We start from the raw sequence: 24,722 nt of genomic DNA on the forward strand, positions 1-24,722 counted from the left end.
ATGGAAACTGAAATTTAAAGAACAGTGTCATTTACAAGTACTCAAAAAACAAATATTTAGGTATAAATATAACAACTTGAAAAGAATCATATGCTGAAAACTATAAAATGCTGATGAAAGAAACCAAAGAAAACCTACATAAGTGGAGATGATGTACTAATTATATTCATGGATTAGGAGACCCAACATAGCAAAGATGGCAGTTCTTCTCAAATTGATCTGCAAGTTTAATATAATTTCTATTCAAATCTTGGCAAGATATTTTGGAAAACATAAACAAGTTTCTTTTAAAGTTTACATGGAAAGGCAAAGGAATTAGACTAATAGAATTTTTAAAAAGAATAAAATGGGAGGAAACATTCTACCTAATATTATGTTTTACTATATAGCTACAGTAATCAAGACAGCATAGTATTGAAAAGATAAACACATAAATCAATGGAACAGAATAGAGAACCCAGAAACAGACCAACACATAGATGGATAGCTGATTTTTGACAAAGGCGCAAAGGAAGGATTGTGAGTAGAGGGAGGATTGTCTTTTCAACAAATGGTACTAAAGCAACTGGACACCTACAGGCAAAAGCAAACAAACAAACCCCCCCCCCCCCAAAATATAAACCTCATATCTTATATAAAAATCAATTCACAATGGATCATAGGTTTGAGTAAGTATCATAGGTTTGAGCATAAACCTATAAAACTTTTAAAATAAAACACAGAAGAAAATCTTTGGAACCTGTAACTAGGTAGAGTTCTGGCCAGGCGCAGTGGCTCACGCCTGTAATCCCAGCACTTTGGGAGGCCAAGGCGGGTGGATCACCTGAGGTCAGGAGTTCGAGACCAGCCTGACCAACATGGTGAAACACCATCTCTACTAAAAAAATGCAAAAATTAGCTGAGCATGGTGGCAGGCACCTGTAATCTCAGTTAATCAGGAAGCTGAGGTAGGAGAATCGCTTGAACCCGGGAGCTGGAGGTTGCAGTGAGCCAAGATCGCGCCATTGCACTCCAGCCTGAGCGACAGAGTGCGACTCCGTCTCAAAAAAAGAGAAAAAAAAAAGAGTTCTTAGATATGACACAAAAGGCACTATCTATAAAATTTAAAAAACAGATAAATTAGACTCCATCTCAACTAAAACCTTTACTCTTATGAAAGACCCTGTTAAGAGGATGAAAAGACAAGCTACAGGCTGAGAGAAAATATTTGCAAAACACAAACATGACAAAGGACTTGTATCTTGAAGACACAGGCACTCACTCTTTGTTTTGCACAGCAGTAGGACCATAAAAGTGGCCATGCAAGCTGAAACCACACAACACAATCTTAAATCTTAATCAGTGGGAAGTTATGATTGTTCTATGACCTTTAAAAATTTGTTAAAACTTTCTTACTATTGGCAACAGATGTATAGGTAAATTTTAAGAGTAGTAAAACTAGTATTTATTTAATACATTGTAATTTAAAGCATTAGAAACTTTTAGAATTAAAGTGCTTTATATCTTTCTAAAAAAACACCAGTAATAGTTTAAGCAGTGTCTTCTCATGATATAACACAATAGAGCAAGCATTCCTTCTTTCCTTGGTGAATTGTCATACTCCTTTCTAACTCTGGGTCAGTTTTTGACATTTTACCTTTTGCATTTTCAATGTCATGAGATATCTTTAAGAATTCCTTAAATGCGAAGATATATTTCACTTCCTCTGGGACATCTTCCTTCTTTCCTTATTTATGCCAACAGTTTTGCTGTCACTAAATTTCTCTGGCTGGATGCATATGTAGAGTCTCTTGTTTGAATGGCAGCAGGATCAACATTCTCAGTCAACCATTTCATCTAAAACCCCACAAATGGTTAATTCAAATTTCACTTCCAGTGTTGTAACTTTTTGTTTCTGTGCTGTACTTTCATCTCTGTGGGGAAATCTCTCAATTATCCATTTTTGTAAAACGTCAAGTGGGTTTACTACTGGGAGACGAGGAGGCAACAAAACCAAACATTTGCTGTCTGTCTTAATAAGAGATGTGCAATAGTCAGTCATGAACAAATTTTCAAAAAAGTAATTGGTCAATGACCATATATACATTTGTTATATTGTGATTTGTAGACTATAAGAGGGAGTACTTTATGCAATCACACTTAATACGTCATGGTAACTTCAATTTGAACCATTTAAGTCATGGCAAATGGAAGTCATACATATTGAAATTCTGCAAAAGTGAGGGCTGCCTATATAAATAACTCTCAAAACTCAACAGTAGAAAAAAAAAAAAAAATCAGGCTGGGCACAGTGGCTCACACCTATAATCCCCACAATTTGGGAGGCCGATGCGGGCAGATCACGAGGTCAAGAGATTGAGACCATCTTGGCCAACATGGTAAAATCCCATCTCTACTGAAAATACAAAAATTAGCTGGGTGTGCTGGTACGCGCCTGTAGTCCCAGTTACTCGGGAGGCTGAGGCAGGAGAATCCCTTGAATCCAAGAGGCGGAGGTTGCAGTGAGCTAAGATCACATCACTGCACTCCAGCCTGGTGACAGAGCAAGAGTCCGCCTCAAAAAAAAAAAAAAAAAAATCAAATTACACAATGGGCAAAAAACATGAACAGACATTTCACCAAAGAGGATATATGTTATAGACACTGAATATATACTCAATATCTTTAGCTGTTAGGGACGAATTAAAACCATGATGTTAAATCACTAAACACCCATTAGAACAAGTGAAAAACATTTTTTAAATCCTGACAATACTAAATGCTGGTGAGGATTTGGAGAAACTAGATCTCTCATACATAGCTAATAACAACGTACAGTTGTAGTCACTCTGGAAAATAATTTGGCAGTTTCTTCAAAGAAAAACAAATATACAATACCATATAACCCAGCAACTGCATTCTTGGGCTTTTATCCAAGCAAAATAAAAAATTATGCCTACAAATTCATGTGTACATGAATGTTCATAGCATCTTTACTTGCCATAGTCAAAACCTAGAAATCATCCAAATGTCCTTCAGTGAGAGAATGGTTAAACAAACTGTGGTACATTCATATCATGGAATATTACTCAGAAATAAAAAGGAACAACCATTGACACATGCAACAACTTGGATGGATCTTCAAGGGAATTACAGTGAGTGAAAAAAGCCCATCTCAAAGGTTACATGCTATATGATTTCAATTATATTCTCAAAATAACGAAGTTACAGAGATGGAGAACAGATTAGATGGTTGTCAACAGTTAGGAATGCGGTGATGATAAAAGAAGGCGAGAAGGTTTGGTGTGACTATGAGGTAGCACAAGGGATCTTTGTGCTGATGGAACAGTTCTGCATCTTGCTTGAGGTTATGCAAATCTACTCCTGATCAAAGCATATAGAACCACAAATGCACACGAGGGCATGTAAAACTGGTGAAATCTGAATAAGATTTGTGGATTGTATCAATGTGCTGGTTTTGATATGATATACCATGTTGTATCATGTTATGTAAGATGCTACCACTGGGAGAAACTAGGTGAAGGGCAACTGGGGCCTCTCTGTCCTATTTTTGCAACTTCTTATGAATCTATAATTATTTCAAAATAAAAAGTTAAAAAAAAATGACCTCCAACCCAGTGGCGTCACTTTTAGGAATTTATCCAGGATACACTCACATAGGTACAAAGAAGTTTACAAATGAATGTTCACTGCAACCCTGTTTATAATGGCAAAAAGACTGTACTTAACTCAGACTCTCTCCAATGTTGGCACAGCCATAGGTTGACAGGGTATGCAGCCAGTTAAAAGCCATTTACCGTATAATGAATGCTTACCTCAATTAAAACACTCTTTTAAGAAGACAGGGAAAATCTGAATGGATATACAATGATTTCCAAGATATACTATTAAGGGGACAAAGTAAGACAAAGAAGAATACTAGTATCTGTGTTAGAAAGAGAAAGAGGTATTTATACATCAGCTCATTATCTACACAACAGGCCTGGAGAGGTCCCAGGAATCTGTACATAGTAATTACCTCTAGAAAGAGAAACTGGGTGCCCTTTGAATTTTGTAGCAGGTGAATAAATCAATATTCATTAATCTAAAGATTCCCACTACCACTACCACGGTTTCATACTCGGGTCAGTCACCAAGACTTTATTAAATCTCTCTCTTTCTGGTTTCCACAGGATTACTTTGCCACAATGCTGTTTTCCTCTTTATGCTCCTCCTGACACTGTATATATTAATGTAAACCACAATTCTAACATGTGACCCTTCCTGATACAATGTACCTTCTAGGACATAGCTATTGCCTTACTGTGTCCCTCCAATGACAAAGCCTAACACTGAACCTGCTCACAAAGGATCAAGTTTCAACAAGGGTACAAGGGTCGAGTTTCAACACTGCAAAGCAAGGTGTACCTTAGAGCTCAGAGATAACAAATTGATAACTGATACGCCCCACAATTTTGAAGATGAATTACAGTGAGGTGATTACTATAATTTAATGGTGTGCTGATGTTATAAAAGTATGGAAGAAGGAAAAAGTGAATCTTTAATTACTCCTTACCAGATATTGCTATTTCTTAATCTTCCATATATATTTGTATGTGTGTGTTCATTTCTTCAGATACAATCTGTAACCATCCCCATATAGGTAGATTTCAAGATTTCGTAGTATCATATGTGTGGAAAATGAAGATTTGATTTTCGTAAATCAGTGAGAACATGGATAACATTGACGTAAACACATCTTTGTTCAATTGGTTTTAAGAGCATTAATTCTGGTCTTTTTTTTTTTTTTCTCTCATATGGGCTAATACTAACATTGGCAAATATCTTATGCTGTTCATAATGTGAAGAATCACAAAACCACACATCTGTTATTTGATATGTACAAACTAAGGTAGATTTCACAGATATAAATTTGAGCCGAGTCTTCAAGGTTAAGAACACATTCCAGGCAGGGAAGGAAACATTTACTGAGGTATGGAGATGTGAAAAGGAATGGTGTGTTGAGAGGCTACAAAAGAGTGTATGTGGCGCTCATGTCTTTGGGAGGGAAGGATTAGGTGAGGTTGAAAGATAATTAGGCCTTAGGTTTTCTGAATCTTGTTAAATATGTAGATCCCAAGGCTATATTTGGGACAGGGGCCAAGGAATCTGCATTTTAATCACACAACTACCTACCATTGGATGCTAATGCTCATGATCCACACAAGACAAATACTGTATAAAAAGATCTTTACTTAGTGCTACAGGTCTCCAAAGTAGGGCGTACACACCTCAGGAACCATGCAAGATAATTCAGCGGGGTGCTAGAAGATACTAAAATACATATTTGTATTTTAATTCAACTTTATTAATAGTTAATATGCGGGTACAGATGCCTTCATTTGATCTGTATACAAGGTGAGGGGAGAACAAGACTTGACAGTGAAGCCTCATCCCCTTGTGTCCAGGATACCATGACAGGTAAGTTTACAGACACTACACAAAATGGAAAGTGGCACAAAAGATTTCTAGGGGAAAAAAAAAATCAATACATTAAAAGATAATCGTAATAATGCAAGCATATGGGAACAAGGAAATGGCAGAGTTAACCCCTCTCCTAACTCTGTATTAGCTCTTTGCCAAATTACAAGGATAAAAAATTATAAAATCAGATGACCAGAAGTCTATGAATACTTTTAGAAAAAAGTTTGTGCCGTGTGAAGAACATTTTGAAACATCTTGAATATTAAAAATACTGTATTTTGTGCTTTTGTGACTGAAAACATATTACCTACCAAAACTTTTGCAGCTTCACCATATAATAACTTAGAAATAATTTCCTGACCTATTTAAAAATCTCCAAAACCTCAATAGAATTTGTTTTAAAAAAATATTCCAAAGTGCTTTAGTGGGTTTTAGAAAGCTAGTTGTTAAAAATATGTAAGTTCTGATTAGTTGCAAGAACAAATGTTGTTCATCTTCTAGGAAGGCAAACATTTGTTGTCACTAGGGTTGAGAAATTTAGAATGCTTTCATTCACTCTACTCCTCTGGCTCAGCTGCCACTTCTAAGTTTTGCTGAGATAGCTTACTTTAAGACTGATAGTTACTAGTGTGAGATTTTTCCATGTATTATGTTTTCTACTTGAAGATTACTTAATACTTATGTTATAAATACCCAGTCACTCTGTCAGAGAATACAGGCCTTTGTTATAATTTCCTGCTTGTTTAAAGTTTTTAAGTTATTTTCCTTATGTGAAGTAATACACACAGAGATATATTGTTTTCGTTTGGATCACTGCATATCCTCAAGATAATGATCTTACCTGAAAAGGAGATTCTCGGTTGCAGTCTCAAGTCTAGAGATGTAATTTTCTTTTTCCAGGAATTTCCAGGTAAATTCCTCTTTTATCCTGAAATTTAAGAATCTGAATATCTCTTCCTACAAGTTTAATAGCATCTCAAACTCAACATTCCAAAACTAAGTTGATTCCTCCAGCTGCTACCACTGCGAAATCTGATCCTTACACAATCTTCCCCATCACAGTATAAACAGAAACTCTATCCTTTGTTACTGAGGCAAAAAAAAAAAAAAAAAGAAGTGTTTTTGATTTGTACCTCACACATTGTAATCCTATCCATCTACTTTCAAAATATTTGCAGAATCTTACCTTTTCCTCCACTGATACCACAGGGGTCCAACCAAGTCTGTCATTTCCTGTATACACTGTTGCAATATCCAATGATCTGGTCTCCTGGTTTCTGCCTTTGCTACCAACAGACAGACTATTCTTCAACAAGGTTGAGTCAATTACTCTTAAATCATGTATCATTCCTCTGCTTAAACCTCCTCAAATGGCTTCCCATATGTATCAGCAAATTAAAGCCAAAAGGCTTACATTTATCTACAAGGCTCCGTAATCTTGTTCACTGCTGCCTCTGCCCTCATCGCTCACTCTTCTTGCTCCCTCCATCTAGCCAAGTGGATTCCTTAACAGTCCTTTAAATGGCAGGTATGCTCCTGCCTGCCTTAAACTTCCTGTTCCCTATCTGGAATGCTTCTCCTCCCACCCTCACTCTCCCCCCACCACCGCGTACTTAACACACTAGATACCTCACTTCAAATTGCTGCTTAGATGTCTTATCTGAGAAGTCTCTGACCATCCATGTAAAATAGTAAATGTTGCCACTACCTTATCCCAACATAGCCTAATCACTCTACTATGCTTTAGTTTTTTCGGTATTACTTATTACCACCTAAGACATATTTATTCATTTAATTTTTTCCACCCAATAAAGGAACTACCATTGCTTTGTTCACCCTATATTCCCAGCAACTAAAATAGTACTTGTCACTGCAGGAAGTAACAATAAATATTTGAATGAAGTACCTGCCCAGGTGTGTCCCCACACCTCAACCCCGCCCATGTTGCTTGGAACTTATTAAGAGTGAGAGAGAGCCCTTTCGAACTAAGGTTTCCTACAGTATTTAGTAATTGTGCCCTCCTATATCTTGTTCCCCTTTTTCTCCTTGTGGTTCTTCACTTACTCACATTAAATATCTTAGACTCATCTTCTGGGTGTTTTCATTTTTGAAATCTCCGTGTCTTTGAGTTTTTACTTTTCCAAAGATAACTACTACTACATGATATCTCAGGCCACTAATTTAGTCCCCAATAGTGGCCTTGCCTCTCTTTTACTACCACATTTAAATGTGGTTTAATTGCTAGAAAGTTTATTTTATACTGTATCTTCTCCAGTGCTTTTTCAAAATTAAAGTTGTCATCCATTTCCACCAGCAATTCTTTTTCACCATCTATTTGTTCCTGCTCTCTCGATGCTATTTTTCTTCAGGTTTCCTTATTCTTCTTTGTCCACTCACTCCATTTAGCATAAAGCAAACTATGGGATACTCTGAGTGGAAACAAACTTGTGAGCAATAGAAGGCAGCTCTCTTCTGTAGGCTGATTATCTACTAACCAGCAAGTTGCCACTCCTCATCACAGATGACAGGAGGAAAATCTCTTCCAATCTCTGTTGTTTTGTTTTTTTGCTATTTACTTCCCCTCCCCCAGTCTCACGGGGAGATGTGGAATTGGGCCCACCATGCAGCAACCAAACAGGTACTCTGAAGCTAGTCTTCCTAGTACCATACCTATGAACTGCACTGCTTTCCCTCTAAATCCATGGAGCTTTGAAAGCAAGGCTCTCAGTTCAGATACTTGCTGAAGGCTTCATAGCTGCCTGTCTCTAGACCTTCATCTAGATTACATGAAGAATATAAAAGCAAGCTCTCTTTTCCATATTCTGGTAGAATCAATGAACTGTATACACTCTTTATTTGCCCAAAGGCTCCAGGCTCACAGCAGCTGCTCTATTCAAGAGAGGGTAGTTGGCAGATGGAAACAGCGATTGAGGGGAGGGAATTTAAGATACATAATCAAACCATCTCCCTAGAACCTGTTTGGATGAAAGGTGTAACTAAGTTTAAAGGTGGGTGGAAAATAATAAATACAGGGTGACAAGATGAAATACAAGAAAGAGATACAGTAATAGTGCAAACTGTATGACAGAGTAGGAAAGGTGTAGGAGAAATACATATGAATGGACAAGTCCCTGATGGATGACAGGATGTTTAAAACACTGGAATAGGAGGTAATAAAGAAAAGATTATTATATGCATACAGGTTTGTGAGATATAGCATCAAGAAGTCCTGTTTCTTAATGGCTTCTGTTTCCTCTGTCATGAAAAGGTGAGGTCACTTCTGGGTGAAAGTGTAAAGCTGGATCATAGCTGGATCATAACATCTAAGGAACTGGCAAGGGAGTGACTGAGAAGGAAAAACTCAAAATCAATCGCCAAAATAAAAAAGGTAAACAACTTCATGCTTGCTAACATGGAAATGGATTCGGGTAAGATTTAGATAAAATTCAGTATAGCACCTAACCATCTCACTGTAGGCAAAGAAAATTCACAACCTCCCAAAAATTCTCCCCTAAAACTCAGAACAAAGCAAACTGAGGAAATCTGCAGCCCATAGAAAAGTCAAAGAAAAATCCTCAAGAATGAAAATCCTTTCCTACCACACCAAAATCTCCAGGGATTCCTTTTAGGCAGCAACCCACCTCTGGGAACCGCTCAGGATGTTCTCTCTTAGTAATGAGTTGCATATACAACTGGCGGAAGTGACCCCAACACTGGCACTTAATGAAACTTTATAGGGCAGAGCTCAGATTTTCCAACAAAGGTTTTACCCATTTTCAGTATCATTAAGCTACAAAAGTAGCAAAGAATACAAGAACTAGCCTCACATGGGAGCAAATTTAGAAAACAAGACTCAGAGGGTTGGGAAGGCTGTCAACAGTGTCTTGGTAAAAGTCCTCATCATCTGGGCTGATGATGAATGACAAGTATGTTAATTCTTTTTTTAACAATCTGGATGTTGGAGAAAGGCACTGAAATGACCTATACCTTTAACATTTTATTAATTCATCTTTAAATATATTTTCATCTTTAAATATATTTTCATCTTTAAATATTCATCTTTAAACATCTAATCAAAGTTTTTAAAGCACGGATCTTGTAAAGCTAATGCCAACCAGTCATCGGTTACCTTCTCCTTGTTGCCATCTTTCTTCTCACTCCTATGCTTTCATTCTCATTTCAACACTTACACGAGTTAACTGCAGCCCCACAGATCCTTGACTCCTCATTTTAATGAATACCTCCCCCTCTATACTTTCAAGGTCTTGACTTTTTCTCATCAATATCAGATCACCTCTGAAATCTTGACTTCACACATCCCATCCTCTGACCACCTCCCCCTATCTTTCAGGCTCACTTCACTGTTATCAGATCACAGTACAGCACCACTTTCTCACCATTCACCACCTGCCCTCTATCATGTATTCCTTGAACAGCTTAGATTCCATTTTTCAGTACTACAATTATTACCTTGAAAATATCTTCAACTCTGTGGCCTGCTTCTACTGCCATCAAAATAGCTTAAAAATCTAACTACAATTCTGTATACCTGAAATCAAGCAACTAAATGTCACTGGAGAAAAATCACACTAAGTTTGCCTAGCTTTGCTTAAATTCATGACAACCCCAGAAGCATACAACGCTGTCCAAATTAGTATTTTCCCATTAAGCTGAAGTTTTCTTCTCCTCAAATTCCCACATCAAACTGCTTTAGCCTTAAACTACTTTAATGCATGTCAAATTTATTTCATCATCAGTGACCCTTACACTTCTTCCTTTTTGTCCTCAGTAGTGCATTATGGAATAAAAATACATTATCTAAAATACAAATATTTAAATATTGTGATATAGTCAAGCCCTTTAAAAACATTAGTGATGCTCAATTGTGCTAAAACAACTGAATGAGCCACAAGGAAGTTCACTTGATCTCCCCCCAACCATTTACACTGACTCGATAAACACTTTCAAACTATTTCATTTTAAAGAAAAACGTTTGTATTATTTATCAAGAAAGAGAGAAACAGATGGCCATTACACTTAGAGTATTAACATTGTAAACTCCATGAAGGCAGTTCTTCTGTGAGTATCCATTACTATATATGAAAGTTAATACATTGTATAACTCAATGTTTTCACTTGTACTTTGTTGGCAAAATAATCACAGTCCAATAAAATATTCAAATATAATAAAAAGTATCTCTCAAATGTCTTCTGCTTCACTATGGTCTCAGCCCTATTATGTAATAGAAATCAGCATTCTCAGATGAGGGTAAATGATAAACCAAATAGTTCTGTGTCAAAGGATGCACAAGTAATTATGAGACAGATTCAACAGCAAAGCCTTCTCTTCAGAGCTACTTTATGATGTTTTCTAGGGTCATTTAAGAAAATAGAAAAAATTATTTCAACTCACCATAAATGCTGATCATTACATGATTAAATATGAGAAAATGAGAGAAAAAAATGCTTATTTGGCAATGTGCTGTTATTTATACACTAGCACCTTTGAGCCTTAAAAAAATTCAACAGCATTTACAACACATGCTATATCTATTTTAGCTATGCAGATGCTCACTGAAAAGCAGATAATCAAAGGAACAGAACAGAATAAAATACATATTTAGTGGGCACTTATGAACTGAATAAAAATTAAGTTTGAATATAGCCCATTAAACTCATCATTAAAGAAATTTTGTTGCAGAAGATTCACAATTATTGGTACCACTGACATAATGATGCTGTTAATGCTCTGATTATATGAGTACAGTTTGTTTTGAAACTATAAAATGTCAAAATCAGAATGCTCAAACTGTAAAGATAATGTAATTTACCAGGACACACTCTTAATTCTATTACAGTAAGAACACAGAAAATTTGACCATAATCAAACTGTAAGTTCAGCAGAGCATGAAACTTGCTATCACTACGAACTATGATTCTATACGTTATTTAACTCATTAGCAGAAACTATAAATGACTATAACTCATTAGTTTTCAAAGTGAAATGTATATTTCAACTATGCTTGACAAAGCTCAATCTTTTCATGTACAGATAACATTCCAGCCCACAATACAGCTTCTAACTTCTTGGTATGAATGTTTCTGGGGGATTGAAGACAAAGGGAGAATGGAAATGTCCCTAGTGCGCTTAACATAAAATTGGGCAACATGTTTTATTTAACAATTAAACCTAAAATTTAAGAGCTCACCAAACTGGAATCAGAATGAGTAGAACAGGCCAGGCATGGTGGCTCATGCCTGTAATCCCAACATTTTGGGAAGCCAAGGCAGGTGGATCACCTGAGGTCAGGAGTTCAAGACCAACCTGGTTAACATGGTGAAACTCTGTCTCTACTAAAAACTACAAAAATAGACAGGTGTGGTGGTACGCACCCATAATCCCAGCTACTCGGGAGGCTGAGGCAGGAGAACTGTGTGAACCCAGGAGGTGGAGGCGGCAGTGAGCTGAGATCACAGAACTGCACTCCAGCCTGGGCGACAGAGTGAGACTCCATCTCAAAAACAAACAAAGAAAACAAACAGAATGAAAACAAAACAAAGGAAAACAAAAAGAATGAGAAGAATATTTTATCAGTTCACATGGCACCCAAACTTAAACTCTAATTAAGAACCACTTTGAGAAATAGCACCAACTGGTGGTTAAAAATCACTCACAATGCTTACTCTATGTACATAAACTGTATTACTTATTAAGCACTATAATCAAACTCAGGTTAAATAACTTTCAGTAAATTTAAAGTGGATAGAAATGGAATTCAATGGCAAACAAAATCCTCAGATCATTTGCTTAAATTCGACATAGCATCAATCCCACTTTTTGAATTTTGGCAATAAAACTAGTTTTATTTCATTAGCTTTACTCATATAAAAATGCTTACCCGCTTTTCAGTAAATGGAACATATTTATGACTTCCAAGATGCCCTTATAAAGATTACCTAAAATAATACACAGAAACCCAAAACACATAAAAAACCTGCAAGTATTATTATCTATTATATACTAACTAAATATAAATCTTTATACATTATACATTTTCAATTTCTCCTTAGTTATTATTCCAACAGATATAAACTATGCTGGGATCAACATACTTGCAAATGTGGCAACAAATATTCCAGGATATATAGGACATGGCATTTCAAAATTCCCACTCCAATTCTTAACTTAAGTCAACTTCAGTCATTTCTCCACTTTTTATTTCTATCATTAGAATAGCTGGGTGAATCTCAAATACAAGTGAATAAATAGTAGAAATTCAGTCAAGTAATACTAAAGCTAATGTAATTAAACTTTCATGTTGTACTTTTTTAAAGAAAAAGAGCAGCTGCCAACTTTTCAGCTGAGAACAAATTCCTATAGTTCTTATTTTATAAATTACTTCTCAGCATTCTATATGGGCTTTAACCAGACAAACCAATGATTTCTTTATTAAGAATCTTTTTTAAAAAAGTATGTGTATATGAAGGGCTTTAATAAACTTTCAAAAAAATTAAAATAAAAAATTTAAAACTTATCTTACTCAATTTTGCATTTAAACAAGCAATTTCAAAACACAAAGTTCAAAGCTACTTTCTAATCCATTAATTTGACCAGCTTTTATAAATAATTGTTGTATTTGTAATATAAAATATACTGCTAGTCTCAAAAAATTTTATATACTTTAGTTCAACAAATATTCCTTCCCACCCCTCCAAAAAAGAACAATGTAATCACTTTAATTTTGTCAGCAGTCACAAAATTTTATTTAGGAAAATATTCCCTTCAATATTTATTAGATAATGAATCTTATTTAAATGAATAGTTCACTTGTACTTTTCCGTGTAGACCAATTTAAAAGTATGCCACTTTCCTTTCATAAGCAAACTGTATTTGTCTCATTCTGCATGGCAGATCAAATATTAATACTTCTTTCTGCCTTAAAAATTATGAGATTTTCCTCATTATAAATTAGTTGTTTCTATAAGGATTACTGTTGTGCTGCTAAAAACAAATGTTAGTAAAGGTTATGGAGACATGGGAAAAAAACAAACTACAATACTAGTTAATAATGAAATACATTAAACATTGTTTAAATATTAAACAGTAAAATACTCTATATTAAATAAATAATTAAAATTGCATTTGTCAATGGGAATACAGGCCAATACCACCAATAACAGGGATGGTCTAGTGCAAAGGGTGGCCACAAAACAACAAAACAAAAACCAGACACACATACAGACAAGAAGGAAGAGGAAACACATTTAATACTGGCATTGTTTTCAATAACAAATTAAACCAGTGATTCTGAATCCTTCCTGCACATTCAAATTACCTGGAGAACTTTAAAAAAAAATACTGACGACCAGGTCTTGTCTCAAATTACATGAAAATGGGAATCAAGATTCAGGCATAGGTATTTTTTAAAACTCTCCAAATGATTCTAACATGCAGTCAGGGTTGAGAGCAACTGATTGAAACCTACATATTTCTTACTGTTCCCTGACTGAGAAGAATTTCCTATGAGTATAGAAATAGAACTTTCCTTTACAGGTTGGGCATACAAGGGTATCTCCAGTTAGCAGTAACTTATGGACAGGTAAGTTATTAATTTATACTTCATTTCCAGTAAAATATCTACTTATACCTCTCTTCATTCCCTGTAATTCTGTACTCTCAAACTCCAAGACAAAGTAGAGTCAAACTACACTTTTATAATAAATTTGTTATTATACTCATTGATAATAATGAATACTCATTCATGCATGTAAGTATTTACTGAATGCCTACTATGTGCAAGGCACTGTGTTAAGTACTGCTATATAGGACCATGGCATGGGGGAATAAATAGGGACTGGCTGGAATTTTTGTTTTTTAGAATAAACAGCTAAAAAATAATGGAATGAAATTCATCACATGGACCTAAATAAGTGACTAAATTATCAAAGAGAAAAAGAGAAAAGAGGTACTTATACTAAGGGTCTGATTTTAAGATAGATGGTTACAGCATATTTGTCCTTTTCCTAATGTTCCTTTACAGTATTTCCATAAGCCTTTGAATATACATAAGGCAAATTCAAAATAGAAAAATAAACCTCGTTCAAAGTAGATGTTCCTAATCTTAACCATATTCCGTATCCAGTAAAGTTCATAAATAAGTACAAATACCAAAAATCTTTATGGGAAGGTAGTTCATATTGACTTGTAGTAGTCTTGACAAGTAATCTTACATAAAAATATCACAGATTCTGGTCCTTGACTATTTCATCATGGAGAAAGTTTACACAACATGTAATTTATTTTGGAAACAGATTTATATGCTAAGAAAGCCTAATGTGAACAAATTTTTCTTTTATCTTTAAGGAAAGAAGATGGTAAGAAGGTAGGAAAATAGGGGTAGAATCTGTTCAAACCTTGTAAGTATGCTAAAATCTAGTAATTTAAAATGCTGACTGTTCTCTTCTGAAGAGCCTTGTAAATATCATGTGAATAAATATCTTTTCTAGTTACCAGTGGTATGAACTATGTGATTACTTAAAAAATAGTAACTTCCCATTTTTGTGACAGCGTTAAATTTCATTAAGAAGCTAGATAATGTCAGCTTAATACCTATGAAAGGCCTGTTTACCAAAAATATGTTAACCTTAGAGAAAACTGCTGGGAATAAAAATGGAGAAAAAAAATGACATAAGACTGTGATCAGCAAAATTCCAATGGTAAAAACAGTTTAGGAAAGCAAAGCTTCCTAGTTGCTTTTAAGTAAAAAAAAAAAAAAGTGAAATCAAGGTTCAAGGAAAATGGTCACTTGATGTACCTTGGATGCAACGTTTTGTCTAAAGTAGAGAAATAGTAAAATATTTTACTAAGTTAAAATATAGTTTTCATATTTTACACCATGTTGAATACACACATAAAATACCAGTGTTTTCTCTTGTTTCTTTTCAGACAATTAAGCAAATGTTTTCTTTGGTGCCTGGGAGTTTATCAATATTTAGGGATAGTGGAAGATAAGAACTCCAAGACTGACAAGCCTAAAATAGAAGATTTAAAATCCTATACCATAAAAATTAGAATCAAAGGTGGACTAAAGAGAAAAGTAGCTTAAAGTTATACTGCAATAGGGCTGATACATATTCTTCCCCCAAATCATACTCTGGCTCCCAAAATAAAAAATACTACAGCCTATTGTGGTTTTAATCTGTGTTTTGAGATTTTTTTCAAATGGAAAGATATCACAGATAGAAATACATCATTCTAGGTTTCAAAATCACCAAAGTCAGTGAGAAGAATGTACATTCATTTAAATGTAATCATTTGTAAATAAAGAAATCTTGGAAAGGCTGAACAGTTCAAATTGAAGAATTGTTCTTGATTTTCATCATTCTTTTAAATAAAGAGTAAGTATAGATATAGTGTACATACAGATTTTGACATTTTGATTCATTCAAAATAGTCACATCCCTTTGCTTGGTTTTGGATGTTCCAGAGACTAAAATTTAATACCATTCACAACATAGTATTTTAGTAAAAGAATTATAGAGCAATGAAAAATCAGAATATGGCTCAGAGAGCCTTATAATCTCTAAATATACACACATTTATAACCTGCATTTATTTTCTAAAGAAACAAATTTTAAGTAATGCTAATTTAACCAATGGAGAAAAAACTTCTATCAAAATATACAAATTTCCATTACAGACTAGAAGGCTAATATTAAAAAAAAATATTGTAAGCCAAAAAGTTTGCTTTATATGGATGGACAGGCATCATCTCCTTGAAGCACAAAGCATCAAATAAGGTCTTATAAAAGATCAATCTGTGACCTTCCTCATTTTTAAGTTCTTGATAAATTCATAAAGCTTGAGTCTCAATTTCCAGAAATGGAGGAGCCAAATAATTCAGAATCTCAAGTGGGATTTATGCTTTACCATGTACCTGAAAAAAAATATGGTAGGTTATAATGACTATAGGAATTTTAGAATTTTAGATTAATGCATGTAAAACAGGCTGACATTTCTTAAAACTTAAAATCAACAGAATAAAATGCTGTTTTCTAGAAAACTGGAAATACAAAGACTTCTGGAAAAAGCTAGAAATAACACTCCTCTTATTAAGTAAGAGCTTCTAGCTAAAATAATATATATGTTTCACATATATTGTGAGAGACTCGCACCAAGAATGTTACAGATTTTAAGGAGTATACTTCAAAGAGAACCGATTCAGTGGTATTTACTGTGATCATATGCTGTTCTTAAATTTGCCAATTACAAAACTTTTATTAATGTAAAGGGCTTTATGAACACTATACTAATAATTAAAATAAATTTTTAAAATTCATTTCCTTTTGTGAACCATCCATAACATAAATCCAGAATCAGAGATCTTTTAGTACTTGCAAAAAAACATAGGGTTCTCTTAATCAAAAGTTCCTTGGATGGAAAATAAGGTTCAAAAAGATCACACAGATAATTAGAGACAGATTACAAAACCAAGACTAAAGTCTAAGTCTTCTGACTCAGTTTAGTGTTACTTCTATCAGGCTATATTAAAATCTCCATCTAAAGTAATTATACAAAAAAAATTGTTATTTACTACAGATAAGCATCAAGTTAAAGTTAAAAGAAGGGAATTAGAGAATAAGACTGACAAATTTACACAACTTTAAATTTAACTCAGACAGAAAAAATACAATAAAACACACATAAGCATATTTTAGAATCAGAATTACCTGTCCAATGTTTCCCAAAATCGTAAGAACACTGGTCTATCCAAATGACGTTTGTGATAGCTGAGTTCTAATACTGTTACATCCCATTTCTGAACATTTGGATCCAGACGAACTTCATCATACTTCAGATGGAAGGCTTTAACTACAGAGGGGGTGGAGAGAAGTAATCATTTTTTTATTCAAAATTTAAAAAAAAAAAAAACTTCTTTCTTCTACCAAATGAAGCCACATTATAACTAAAGTGATCTTTTAAAATATTATCTTTAAAAACATTCAGGGTTTATACATGCCAGCCACTGGAGACTAAAATGAGGAATAAGGTAAGATAAAATACACATGGTCCAGTGAAGGACAATAAGAAAAGACTATAAGGGTGGGAGGTTATCACAGAAATACAAGAGTGCAACCATACCTTGGAGATATTGTGGGTTCAGTTCCAGACCACCGCAATAAAGTAAGTATCATAATACAGTGAGTTACACATATTTCCTGCTACCTCATTGCAAATAAAAGTTACACTAACACCGTATCATAGTCTATATTAAGTGTGCAATAGCATTATGTTTAAAAAATAATGTACATGCCTTAATTAAAATGTACTTTCTTGCTAAAAAAAAAAAAAAGCTAACAATCATCTGAGCCTTTGGCAAGTCTTAATTTTTTTTTTGCTGGTGTAGGATTATGCCTCAATGTTGATGGTTGTTGACTGAATAGGGTGTGGTAGTTGAAGGTTAGGGTGGCTATAGCGATTTCAGAAAGTAAGACAACAATGAAGTTGGCTGCACTGATTGACTCTGCCTTTCACAAGATTTCTCTGAAGTATGCGATAATATTTGACAGCATTTTACTTACAGAAGAACTTCCTTTAAAATTGGAGTTAATCCTCTCAAATTCTGATGCATTATGTCATGTTCTAAATCCTTTGTTGTCATTTCAACAATGTTTACAGCATTTTCACAAAAGTGCTCACTGGAGTGAATTCCATCTCAAAAAAACCACTTTCTTTGTTCATCTGTAAGAAGGAACTCCTCATCCATTCAAGTTCCAGCATGAGAGTGCAGCATTTCAGTCACATCTTCAAGCTCCACTTCTAATGCTAGTTCACTTGCTATTTCCACACCCTATCTTTATTTCCTCCACTGAAGTCTTAAAACCCTCAAAGTCATCTATGAACCATGAAGGTAGGAATCAACTTCTTCTAAACTCTGGTTATGTTAATATTTTGACTTCCTCCTATTAATCACAAATGTTCTTAATGGCATCTAGAATGGTAAATCTTATCTAGAAAAGCTTCAATTTACTTTTCCCTAATCCATCAGAGGAATCACTATATATAGCAGCTACAGCCTTACAAAACTTATTTCTTAAATAATAAATCCTGAAAAGTCTAAATGACTCCTTGATCTATGGGCTAAGGAATAGATGTGTTAGTAATCATGAAAACAACATTTGTCTTCTTGAACACCATCAGAGCTCTTGGGTGACTAGGTACACTGTCATTCAGCACTAATATTTTGAAAGGAATCTTTCTTTCTGAGCAGTAGGTCTCAACATGGGCTTAAAATATTCACTGAACCCTGCTGTAAACAGAAGTGCTGACATTCACGCTTTGTTGTTCCATTTCTAAAGCACAGGCAGAGTAGACTCAGCATAATTCTTAGCGGCCCTAGGATATTTAGAATGGTAAGTGACCACTGGTTGCAACTCAAAGTCCCCAGCTGTATTAGCCCCTAACCAAAGAGTCAGCCTGTTCTCTGACGTCTTGAAGCCAAAGCACAGACTTCTCCGCAACTATGAAAGTACCAGATGGGATCTTCTTCCAATAACAGACTGTTTCATCTACAATGAAAATGTGTTGTTTAGTGTAGTCAACTTCATCAATAATGTTTGCCATATCTTCTGGATAACTTGCTGCAGCTTCTATATCAGCACTTGCTGCTTCACCTTACACTTCTTTGTTATAGAGATGGCTTACTTCCTTAAATCCATGAACCATCCACTGCTACCTTCCAACTTCTCTTCTGCAGAATTCTGTTCTCTCTCAGTCTTCATAGAACTGAAGAGAGTTAGGGCATTGCTCAGGATCAGGCTTTGGCTTAGCAGAATATTATGGCTGGTTTGATCTGCTTTCCATACCAACCAAGCTTTCCCCATATCAGCAATAAGGTTGCTTTGCTTTCTTATTATTTATGTGTTGACTGAAGTAGGACTCTTAATTTCCCTCAAGAAGTTTTCCTTTACATTCACAACTTAGCTAACTGTTTGGCATAATAGCCCTAGCTTTTGGCCTGTTTCAGCTTTTGACATGTCTTCCTTACTAAGCTTAATCATGTCTAACTTTTGGTTTAAAATGAGAGATATGCAACTCTTCCTTTCATTTAAACACTCGGAGGTCACTGTAGGGTTATTAATTGGCTTAATTTCAATACTGCAGTGTCTCAGGAAAAAGAGGCCTGAAGAGAGAGAGAGAGAAATGAGGGACTAACTGGTCAGTGGGGCAGTCAGAACAACAGTTATCAACTTAAGTTTGCCATCTTATATGGATGTAGTTTGTGGTGCCCAAAACAATTTCAATAGTAACATCAAAGATCACTAGTCCCAGAACACCATAACAGATACGAAAATAATGAAAGTTTGAAATATTGTAAAAATCACCAATATGAAAAAGACACACACTGTTGGACAAATGGTGCCAACAGACTTATCAACACACAGGTTGCCACAAACCAATTTGTTTATTTTAAAAAATTCTACAAAGCATGATAAAGCAAAGCACAAAACAAGCTATGCCTTGTACCTTACACACACAAATTCAGTCAGAAAAAGCTTGCAAAGTCACTGATGTTTAACCTAAGATCTAAAGGCCAAGTACGAATTAAGTGAGCACAGAACAAAAGTGACCTAGTGAGTAAGATGATCATGTTCAAAGAGAAAAATTAGTCTAGAAACTAGAGAAATTTAATAGAACTGCATCGTGCAAAGTAATGTAGGGAAGGGATATATATACCACAGAGGTTCAGAAAAACGTTAGGCTTGCAGGCCGTATTAAGTAGTTTTTATAATATTTAAGTGACATGGAGAGTCACTGCAGAGTATTTAATAGAGAATAATTATAGTTTATTAAGCTAGAGGATAAAGACAGAGTTTTCTTCAATAGAACAGAAGATATATGAGTGGCAAGAGATAAGTGGGGACTGAAAACTAACAAAATTTGGTAAGAAATGATGAAGAGAAAAAAACTGCTAGGAATTTTGGCAGTGTTTTTGGTAGCTACTATAAATGGGATTGCCTTCTTGATTTCTTTTTCAGCTAGTTCACTGTTCATGTACCACGATGCTAGTGGTTTTTGTATGATGATTTTATATCCTGCAATTTTACTGAATTCATTTACCAGTTCTAAGAGTATTTTTGGTAAAGTCTTCAGGTTTTTCCAAATATTAGATCATGGCATCTGCAAACAAGAACAATTTAACTTTCACTGGGGAAAAGACAGTCTTCAATAATGATGCAGGGAAAACTGTGTATCTCTATATACAGAAGAATAAAACTAGATTCCTACCTCTCACCCCATACAAAATCAACTCAAGACCTAAATGTAAGACCCAAAATTATAAAACTACTAGAAGAAAACACTTCAGGACACTGGTCTGGGAAAAGGCTTTATGAATAAAAGCATTGGCAACAAAAACAAAGATAAATAAAAGAGATTATATCAAACTAAAAAGCTTCTGCACAGTAAAGGAAACCATCAACAGAGTGAAAAGACAATCTAAAGAATGTGAGAAAATATCTGCAAACTACTCATCTGACAGGGGATTAATACTCAGAATATACAAGAAACTTAAAATTTCAAAGAATAAAACCATCAGATTTTATCATTGGAAATGATCTAAATAGACATTTCTCAAAAGAAGACACAAAAACAGTCAACAAATAAAGTATGCTCAATGTCACTAATCATCAGGAAAATGCAAATTGAAACCACAATGAGGTATCATCTCACTCCAGTTGGGATGGCTATTATAAAAAAGACAAAAAAATAAGAAATGTTCCAGACGATGTGGAGAAAGGGCAACTCATACATTGTTGGTGGGAATATAAACTAGTAGAGCCACTATGGAGAACAGTCTAGAGTTCTCAAAAAACTACCAATAGAACTACCGTATGATCCCGCAATCTCATTACTGGGCATTTATCCAAATAAAAGGAAATGAGTATACTGAAGAGGTATCTGCACCCCCATGTTTAATGCATTCTATTTACAGTACTATTTACAATAGCAAAGATATGTAATCAACCTAAGGGTCCAAAAACAGATAAATGGATAAAGAAAATGTGGCATATATGTACGCAATAAAATACTATTCAGCCATAAAAAAAAAAAAAATGAAATCCTGTCATTTGTGGCAACATGGATGGAAATGGAGGACATTATGTTAAGTAAAATAAGCCAGAAACTGAAAGTTAAACACCACAAGTTCTCTCTCATATGTGGAGGCTAAAAAAAAGTTAAAGCACACAAAATTATGGCTGGATAGAAAAAATAAGTTCGAGTGTTCCATACCACTACAGGATTACAGTTAACAATAAAACACAGTTTCAAACAGCTAGGAGAAGGATACTGACTACTCCCAAAACAAAGAATGATAAACATTTGAGATGATAGCTATGCTAATTACGATAATCTGATCACTATACATTATATGTATCAAAATATCACTATGTACCCCATAAATATGTACAATTATATAGCAATGTAAAAAGTTAAACTAAAAAATTGTAATCAAAGCTATATCTGACATATATTGTCCACTACATATTATGCACTATTGTAGGCACGAAGAACACAGAGTGACCAAGACAAAGTCTCCACCCTAAGGGAGTTTATATTCTAAGAGTCAACAGTTAAACAGATAAACAGACAATATTCTGATAGTATAAATGCTACTGAGGAAAAATGAGGCAGAATAAGGACATAATATATGTGTGGGAGGTTTTTATCAATAGTATTCAGAGAGGGGTTCTCAAGGAGAAGCAGGTAACTGAAAAAACAAGTCTTGCAAAGATTTGGGAGAGAAAGATTCTAGTCAGAAGGAACAGCTGATACAAAGGTCCCAAGATGGAAGCAAGCATGGAACATCCTACATTGAAGAATAATTTTTTTTTAAATGTTAAAAAACGTTACACTTGCTGTTTTTGTTTGGTTGGTTGGTCAGTTTGAGACAGGGTCTCACTATGTAGGCCGGGGCCTCAAACTCCTGAACTCAAGTGACCCTCCTGGCCCAACCTCTCCAGCAGCTGGGACTACAGGCATATACCACCACAACCAGCTTCAGTTTAACTTTTTTTTGTAGGCAATGGCCTATATATATATATTCTCAACTACAGCATAAGAAATCTGAATTTTATTTCAAATGTGATAGTAAGCCACTGGAAAGTTTACAAGAAGAAGGTGAAATTCTATGATAGTCATTTTTAAAAGACAATTCTGTATTGTTCCAGGTGATACATTCTAGGGCAAAACTTCCCAACTAGTTGTACTACAAACAGGTAGGTTATAAAATAATGACTTACAATCCTTTTCTCTCCTTAATAATCCAGTTGAATCATCCCAGCTAGTTTTTCATTATATCTGCAATCCCTTTATTATCAAGGGAGCTTTTGTTTTGCATGTGCATGTACAAATGTTAAGCTTTTCCCCCCCCAATTTTTTACTTTTTCACTAGCATATGATTATGACCGGTATCATAACTTGGTAATAGAGGTTCTAAAGAGAAAACAATTGACTTTTAAAGTTTTTTCTGATAGCTTATTTTATGGATTGCTTGTTTCATGTTGCCTGCTGGCATATTGGCTTTTGATGTTAACAACTAATCAAGATTCAATTCTTGATAAAAGTTTAAAATGAATAATTTGTGCCCAGAAAAATAAACTTATTTCTAATTTATTTGCTTATATAAATAAAAGTCTCTTCATCAGACACAAATTATTCATTTTGAATTTAACTAAACTAATTCATTAAAGGAGTTACATGTACTAAAGTTCAAAAAACTTACTTTCAAAGTAGTATTTATATGTGCAAAATAAATTTGTCAATAAAAAAATTTTTAAAACTCATGCATTCAATGTAAATCAACATTTTAATCCTTTCCATTCTGCTTAGGTGTTGCTTTTCTAGCTTGTTCAATTATTTGCTAATCATTCTTCAGAATACATGTTACATTTTTTAAAATGATCAAATTGAAGCCATAATGGCCTACAGTTTTCTTTAATAATTTCAACAGATTTCATCTTCATTGATATTTATTTTCCACCAGAATAGACAACTTTTAAATTTAAAGCTGGGATACTACAGTTCAAAAAGTATAAGTCACTAATTTTTAAAAACATAAAGTTTCACTCAAAGTATTTTATTCATATGAAGCAATGATGCGAAACAAACTTACACCAACATATTACCATAAAAAAATTTTCTTATTCACAAAAGTATTAAAAGTTTTTAAGCCTCTGGAAGTTAAAAAGAGAACAGGCCAGGCGCAGTGGCTCACACCTGTAATCCCAGTACTTTGAGAGGCCAAGGCAGGAGGATCACGAGGTCAGGAGTTTGAGACCAGCCTGACCAACAAGATGAAACCCCATCTCCACTACAAATACAAAAATTAGCCAGGCATGGTGGCGTGCACCTGTAATTCCAGCTATTCAGAAGGCTGAGACAGGAGAATCACTTGAACCTGGGGTTGCAGTGAGCTGAGATTGCACCACTGCACTCCAGCCTGGGCAACAGAGCAAGATTGTCTCCAAAAAAAAAAAAAGAAGAAGAAGAAGAAATAAAGTTCTTTTGTAAGAAGCCAGTTTTATGGTGGCACAATGAATTACAACTGCAAAATATTTCACACAACTCAGAATTGCTTGTTTTTGCAAACTTCATGAATGCTGCCAACATTTTTTGGGGAAAGCAGCAAAGCAAGAGATAAAAAAGGTGCCCTTTTAAATAATATTTAGATATACTGATGGCATGACAAATGATAAAGGGATAATACAGAAGATTATTAAATAAAAATATTTTTTCAATGGTAGCTAGCAATAATTTGAAGAAATTTATCATTAAAAATATCTTGAGAGGGGCTTCAAGATAGCTAACTAGAGGCAACTAGCACCTGCCTCCTCCAAAAAGAAGAACCACCTTCTGTAAGTTACGAGGAGGGTAAAAGAAACAAACAAAGAGAACTAAAATGGTGAGTAGATAATCACACTTCAAACAGATGATCTAAGAGAGTGCACTGGAATTCAACAGATAAAGCAACCGGAAACACCAAAGGCAAGGAAGGAGAAGGGAAGCTAGGATGGGCTCACCAGTGAGATAAGGGTGAGAGATCCCTAATGGTCCACATTCCCACCTCAGATTCCTGCAATCCTAGCCGAGGGAGAGCCACACGACCCTCAAGGCTCCTGACACCAACACAGAAAGCTGCCTAGAGACCACAAGACGCTCCAGATAGGAGGCTCATGCTTAGGTCCTACACATGCCC

At 34.8% G+C, this 24,722-nt stretch overlaps 1 protein-coding gene across 2 annotated transcripts in view; it reads right to left on the minus strand.

Moving 5' to 3' along the window:
• Positions 1-13,203: 13,203 nt before the first annotated feature.
• Positions 13,204-24,722, minus strand: part of CDC73 (cell division cycle 73) — a 141,440-nt gene continuing 129,921 nt past the window's right edge. For both annotated transcript variants that reach the window (XM_017891600.1, XM_017891601.1), the window contains 2 exons: positions 17,194-17,335; positions 13,204-16,400 (listed from right to left, as the gene is read on the minus strand). In XM_017891600.1, the coding sequence (XP_017747089.1) occupies positions 16,364-16,400; positions 17,194-17,335 (179 nt within the window). In that variant the 3' untranslated portion in view covers positions 13,204-16,363. The remainder of the gene's footprint in view (positions 16,401-17,193; positions 17,336-24,722) is intronic.

This window comes from Rhinopithecus bieti, unplaced genomic scaffold, assembly GCF_001698545.2.
Source record: "Rhinopithecus bieti isolate Rb0 unplaced genomic scaffold, ASM169854v2 scaffold_20206, whole genome shotgun sequence".
Lineage (NCBI taxonomy): Eukaryota > Metazoa > Chordata > Mammalia > Primates > Cercopithecidae > Rhinopithecus > Rhinopithecus bieti.